This window comes from Hypomesus transpacificus, unplaced genomic scaffold, assembly GCF_021917145.1.
Source record: "Hypomesus transpacificus isolate Combined female unplaced genomic scaffold, fHypTra1 scaffold_326, whole genome shotgun sequence".
Lineage (NCBI taxonomy): Eukaryota > Metazoa > Chordata > Actinopteri > Osmeriformes > Osmeridae > Hypomesus > Hypomesus transpacificus.
Genome location: NW_025813853.1, coordinates 41,448 through 48,867, shown reverse-complemented (window position 1 = coordinate 48,867; position 7,420 = coordinate 41,448). Strand labels below are relative to the sequence as shown.

Here is a 7,420-nt window from a genome sequence, read left to right as displayed (position 1 = left end):
TAGTATGAATGGGCATAGTGGCGCGTAAAAGGACTGGAGTGTAAAAGTGGATTGGGGTGTGGATCTTGTCTGTACCATCAGACAAGATGGAGTCAGATGTCAGTTTTGTGAGCAGCCTTCCTTAGAGAAACCTGTCTGCCAATGCACACAGTACCAAAGCACCATCAATATGTCACTATCCTAGAGCAACCTGCCGTTTTGTTCAGTAACATCTTAAGTATTGGTATTTAAGTTTCAGCCTTTGAGAACTCAATAGAGGTTTTCTTTATAAATTGATTTCACCAATTTATCAAGGTAAACTGTGTGTCCTGATAGTTGATAGATATGGACTTTAGTCTATAGTCTTAAACTGTAGTCTGCCATGAGAACAGAGTCACAACTATTGTAGGAATAGAAGGGAAATGACAAGGCAAGCTCCAAAAAATGAAATCAATTGTTTCCCGAGCTGAAATGAAAATATCCTGAGGTATTTCATGGTAGGCATTGTCTAATAAACCCTGATGGATTGCAACTGTAAACAACAGCGATGCAATTACACACACTTAGGATTTGGACTGATGAGTTGAGGCGCACGTATATGCAGCCGCGTGCGGCACCATCTCATTCGAGGTGTTGTTTCTGTTCCATGCTTCTCAGTTACAATGCCAACGCCATGCTGATGAGGCTTTCCTCGGTTCAGCCAAACTCCACAACCAATTCAGCTTCAGCATTAATCACCTGCAAAGTGACATGAAGAAAAATCTAGATACTGTTCCGCCTGGAAGAAAAGACCTAATCCATTACAACAATTCTACAATACAAATGTTGTTCAATGTTGTTGTGTAGTCAGTATTGGTTTAGTTTTGCCATTAAACAAACTGGGTCTTCGTTATCATGGATGTTAGCACAATACAAGACTCACAGCAACAGGGGGAATTTCATCCATAGATTCAATATGAGGCCTTTATTGCTTAGAGCCATCACCAGTGGACACATTCTCACCAGTCGGAAGATCGCAATTATCTTTGTGCGTAGGACTGTCCTAGTAGACTTGTGAATTATAAATTCAAATCTAACCCTAACCCTGTGGTAAAGGAGTATTAATTACTCAATGGTTGTAAAAACGATGATGAGTTTAGCTGATGTCCATTTTCACCTATACTTTCACCAAAGTGGTCTTTCTGTCATAACCTGCAGTTCACATAAATGCTTGGCCAAATCTGCAAATAAATGTTAATTCCCAAATATGTTGGTAAAAATAAGTGTTGGACCAATCATGACATCACCTCCCTGATCATCATGGGTAATTGACTGTACTTTAATGGCCAAAATGGAAGTTAAATCCATTTACAGTTGAATATAAAACACAATCAAATGTGAAGGGGACCAAATACTCTCTGAAGCAACTGCATTGACACACCAATGAGCCAAAACATTATGACCACCTGCCTAAAATGTTGGTTCTCCGGTAAGGTATAGTGATTGAACAATGCTTATTGGTACTAAGGGACACACAGTGAACCAATAAACCACAAACACACACACACACACAATCACCAGAAAAAGAAGAAACTTTTCTGAACTCCTATGCCCACATCATTTTTATCATTGATGTATTCACACATTATTCCGAATTCTTGTGATACATTCAGAACAGCGTCTCCTGTGGAGCATCAGCCCAGCCATACCTGGGTTGTGACGGGCACCAGCCCATCTGATAACACTCAGCGTTCAGTCACTGAAATCACCTTTCTTCCCCATTCTAAAGCTGGGTTTGAACTTCAGCATATCGTCTTGACCTTGACTGCATGCCTCAATGCATTGATTTGCTGCAATGTGATTGACTGATAAGATATTTGCATTAAAGAATTGGTGTCCTGATCAATATAAGTGAGTAACCACGCAATATCTAACAACAACCAATGTTAACAATAGACATAGTGAGTCTTTAGTCCTTTCCAAGCAGAGGTCAGTGGATTTATGTTTCAATTTGATTACAACAGGTTTACTGGTCTACCAAACCCTTCTGCTTCAATTCTGTATTATTGCTAGTTTTGTTCCTCTTTGTTGATGGTGTTTTGTACTGACATGCAGAGGTGGTGATGAAGGATTCTGTGATTGGAGATATTGGGTTCTTACTGCTGTGTCTAGAGAAATCCATGCAAGCAGAATATTGAATTGAAAATAATTAGTGTTTTGCACAAATAATCCAATGACTTACAATACCTGCTGACAATACGACTTGCTGTGTCCTCCTGGAGAATATATTGGTGGTTACCTGCCAGACCTTTCATTGAAGATAAGCAACCCATGCCTGAATCTTCCATGGAACCACAGATCTGACCACCTTGTGTTCGACAAGGCAGTTGTTCATGTGCTGTCCGTCTGTCAGGGCTCAGGACGTCTTCATGAAGCCTGCTCCATCAGTATGCAGGTCACCTCCCCTTCACGACTCTGACACACAGGGGACCCTCACTTCTCCCCAGCCCGCTTCTCTGAAGATGATCAAAAGGGGAGAGGGGGGTTGGCAGTGTTTGCGCCAGGTGTGTCTTGGTACACAAGTTTCCGCTTCAACGTGTGTGACATCTCTCTGACAGTATTTAGAGCAAGCACAGAAGCCCAGCAGTCACATTTCAAATCCACATAAAAATTATATTGTAAGGCTTAATACTTTATTATATATGTATTTATTAATGCAAGTACAGGACACTATTTTGGCATTACATTTTTGAAAACAATAAAATGCAATTTATATACAAGTTATGTCAAGTTTATTTACAAAAACCTTATTTAATGCATTATCATAATTTAGGTAAAAGTGGTATTTACATATTTATTTTTCAATTACCAATAGAGATTTAGATGGTATGCATTTGCCTATATCCAAGCACTGCAGCATAAACAGAATCATGGGAGGCTAAAATTAATTAAAACTATTGGTTATCTAAAGGCTGTCAATGATTTCAGTTTCACAAATGTAAAGACCACAGTTTCATAATGGTACCAATCTTCAAATCAAGGCTTATTCAAGCTCAATAAACAGTTTCTTGCTATCAACTACAGACCCACAAACTATCACCTTTACCGTCACATTTCAAAAGTGTGTGCATAGTGCAAAGGGGGAGGGGGGGGCACATTAATACAGTACATAGTGAATGCATTGAATCACAAATTGTATCAAATCAACAAGAAACCAAAAATACCAGTGACCCTCACTTGTTATGAAACAGAAAGTCAAAGAGAGGAAAAGGGTAACTCCTACAGACTAGCCTACAGTGACATTTCTACTCTGGATTTTCTTAATTACTTTTTTCTAACACACTGAAATGCTACACCTTAAAGGTTAACCTAGAGAGGCAGCTATATGCCAACTCTTTGAGAAAGATGAGAAGGCCAAAGTCCATCAACATAAACATTATCTAGTGAAGTTCACAATTTATATCAAATTGCTTGATGTTAAAATACAAATTTAAGCTAATGAAGTCAGGCTTACGTCAAACAGCATAAGTGTAATACATTATCGGGGACAGCATGAAGATAAAACGTCCACGTCATGTAAGATATGGCAAGATGACATGCAGTTGGATGGGGGCAATGGCTATACTGTTATGACATTGAATAATCAACTAAAAATAACTAAAATGTGGTTTAAGAGGTCGATCAGTGTGTGGGACCCTGATGACACTTAGCGGTATCTCCAAAATGTAAAAAAAGGAAAAACAAAACAGAACTAAAACATGTACAAAACGATTCTAGCATAAACTATCCAATATTTAAGTAGATGTGAGAACACTGACAAGGTGAAAGCTCATTTTAAAAGAAAAGTATCCAATTATACCTACTTAATGTAATGACGGGAGGATGTTTGGAAGCTAACTTACATTAGCAGGGCTGTGGTGGGGTTCAGCACATTGCAGGTGGCTCACCAGGGGCATTATGGGAGATGTCACGTCTTTAAACATTTCTACGACTGTCCTCAGATGTGGGTGTCATCAGACAGGGTGATTAAGGTGCATGTGGAGGACATGCTGGCTGAGCGCTCATTGAGACTGTTGTTGTTATTCCAGACTTCTGATACAAACTGCATCTGTGAGCTGACCCTGCATCCGAGGGCCCTGGCTGCCCCAGGGCAGAGGGACAGCGACAGCCTCTCGAAGATAAGGCGGAACTTCCTACGGAAGCTGTGGTTGATCCAGAAGTACAAGATGCAGTTGAGAAATCCATTGGTGGTTGGCAGCCAGACCACCACAAATTCAATCCACTCTGGTACACCTTGGCCTGAGATAGCTGTTGAAGAGACATGGATAAATGATGGTTGAAGGTTTATATTAAAAGCCTGTTCAGCTAAGTGTTTAAAAACATTGTGTCTAAAAACATTGAATATATATATAAACATGCACTTGGATAATACACATGGTATATTTACATACATAAAGCATCACAATCATGTTTTATTTGCATCATTGATCCTACCATTGTATATCATTGCTGCCATGCACGGGGTCCAACAGGTGTAGTACACGGTCATCACAGGCACAAGCACTCTGGAAGCCACGTCGGGTCTGTTCCGACGACCCATTTCGTGTTTGCGCAATTTCAACCTCTGTTTCTTGGCTGCCAACCAAAGTCTCAAGTTTGCATATGTCATGATTATCGAACAAGGAAAAAATATAAAACACGTCAGACTCAGAGAATACCCAACGTTAGTGGAGTATAATGGATTGCAGACCAGTGACGCTGTAGAGAAATGGACCTCAATTATCCCGTCCGGAAATGATATTGGCAGAAGTAAAATCGGAGGAAAACACCATGCGAACGCGATCAGGTAAATGGTTTTCTTCCTAGTCATCAGTGAGGAGTACTTCAGAGGATAGAACACAGCGATGTACCTCTCCAAACTTATAGTGGCCAGGGTATACATGCAGGTGGAATAGACCGTGGCATTGCAGAAAGCCACCACGTGACACAGGGTGTCGGGGCCTTCGGTGTAGTTCTTCACCAAACTCACCCACAGGTTCAAGGGCATGACAATCAATCCAAACGCAGAATCTGCACCCGTCAGAGACAACAGAAAATACCGTGAGTTCCTTGACCATCCGGACACAGATGTGGCTATAACCAGAAGAACGGCAATATTCCCCAAGGTAATCAGCACGCCTAGAACAGATATTACACTCATCTTGATGGGCCAATGAGCGCGTTCAATGCTCACAGATTCGGTGCTCGTTAGATTGACATCTTCAGACGTGGAAAAATTTTGCGCTGCAAACATTGTTATTTACATTTAGGCTAAATGCAGGCTACTAATGATGGCATATAGTTTGCGAGTTTACCATTGTGTGTATAAGCAAGGCAACCGACGACTGAGAACCCTGACTTGAGTAGATTTTACATAGTGATGTCGATAGGTTACTATAATACTGGACCATAAGTAGCACAGCTGCGGGGCATTAGATGACACGTCACGTGTGCACAACAGCTAATTTGGATTTTTAGTCATTTAGCAGGATACAATGGTTGAGGTATCCTCGACAGGTGCATACAAAGTTGTTAGTCTTGATGTGGCAATGATAACTTTCCATTGCGCTTCTTTGCTTTCTACCGAAATCTAACATTACGACCCAGTTTCACAGTGGTGTATTTAAATCGGATTCTCTCAACTAGGCCACTGGTCACTTAGTGGCAACACCATGACATATTATTCATTTGACATCTTAAGGTGCAGACACTCTCCAATAAATTCAGTGAGGAACACCTGGGATCATGTGGAGAAGAGCAGCTTGGGGGAGGAAGAGGAAGTGAGGATATGAACCCCAAGTGGTTGAGAGATGAGTCTGTCCCCTCCCATAAGCCCTGTGCTGGACACCAGACGGATATGCTCATTAAGACAGTGACAAGCGCATATATCAAAGACATATCCCAGGCAGCTTTCCACGGTGGGATCTAACCATGGCTAGCTGAGTGGCACAGCAGTGTGGCACAGTAGTGTGGCGCAGCCGTTTCAATATGGCACTGAGCCTAACGATAGCCCTGCCAACGTATCCGTACAATCTGGAGAATCAGCTAGTTTCTCACATGGCTCCACAGCAAATGCTGGACCACCAAGCTGTTAAAGAAACTGCCTTTTTCAGATAACCTGCTTTGTGCTTGCTATCCTTGTTGCGTTGTCTTGTTGGTGGTATGAAGTCATCCGTACGTTCCTTAGAAAGCTTGTGCTCGCTGATATAATGTTCCATTAGGCTAATGCTTACTAAATGAATCAGGTCGTTGGAGCGAGTAAGCAGCATATCAAGAACAAATTAGGACAGACGCAGGCGTGGGATTTAAAAGCAATGCATATAGGTGACATTGTCCGTTAAGAAAAAAACTATAAAAAAAACCCATCCTAAGATTTTTCTGCTGCAGCTTAGAGGGGGATCATTCTGTGTGATGTCGAAGGGCACGGCTCGGCTTCACAGTAGAAACATAGCGCCAGGTTTGGCCAGAGATGAGGAGACCATTTAAGCATTTTACCTCCTTTATCTGTTTGATGTCATGGGTGAGCTAAAGGAGGTTGGTGTGCATCTCTGTTCGCCATTAGTAACTTGCAGTTTAGAGATAAGTGGCCTAATTTGAATGGTCTTTTTCTGCTGCATTCCCATTGGTTTCTCTTGGTTAGTTAGATTGCTCAAAACTTGTGGGGTTTGAGGGTGATAGGCAAACCTTTGACTAGTCTATGTAGCAGGTATTGAATGTTTAAGAAATCCAGGCTAATGGCTCCTGTAGTCAGCTCTCGAATTACCTCTAATGGCTCTTTAACACTCAGTGTAGGCCTATAGTGGGATTAGAATCCAGGGACATTCAGAGACAAGGAAGTGACTCATTTTTCCCTTGTGCTTTGAGGGTTATATGTCTTGGTTTTAAGAGTAAAGAAACAGTTGCTCTGAGAAATTCTTCTGCAGTCTGAGTTTCTTTATGTCTTTACTAACCAATTCTCTGTCTTGCTGAATCCATGTTTACAGTAGGTAGGCCTACTTGTTAAATGGAACTAATTTCTTAGCTTTTGTTGTATTTTGGCTCACGATACAGATGGAGTGAAATAAATTGGCTGTTATGAAAACATAGGGAGCCTGCTACAGTATGTGTGTGTACACACCTGTGTGTGTAATTGGTATGTATATGCTCAATTATTTGTAGCTAGCGCATACGGTTTGGGTCTTCTAAGCTCCAATGTCGGAAAGCTGAAATCATTTTGTGCGTGCTTGTTAGTGAATGGACTGTGGGTGGGTGGGTGAACTGCCTCCTCCAGCAGTGTACACGTAGGAGGCCAATCGATTGTGGTGTGTGGGCGGTGCTGCCGTGTGAGTTTCCACGAGTGGATGGTGACACATGAGTGATGCTGTGGGGAGATACCGCCACAGGTTGAAGGGGTGGAGGTGGGAGCCGTGCCACTGCCATCTTT

At 41.7% G+C, this 7,420-nt stretch overlaps 1 protein-coding gene across 1 annotated transcript; it reads right to left on the bottom strand.

Moving 5' to 3' along the window:
- Positions 1–3,955: 3,955 nt before the first annotated feature.
- On the bottom strand, positions 3,956–5,251 carry zgc:162592 (uncharacterized protein LOC561993 homolog). The gene is made up of 2 exons (XM_047016197.1): positions 4,453–5,251; positions 3,956–4,266 (listed from the first exon to the last, which is right to left on the bottom strand). Exons 1-2 carry the CDS (start codon positions 5,249–5,251, stop codon positions 3,956–3,958), a joined length of 1,110 nt encoding a protein of 369 aa, XP_046872153.1.
- Between the last annotated feature and the right edge of the window lie 2,169 nt (positions 5,252–7,420).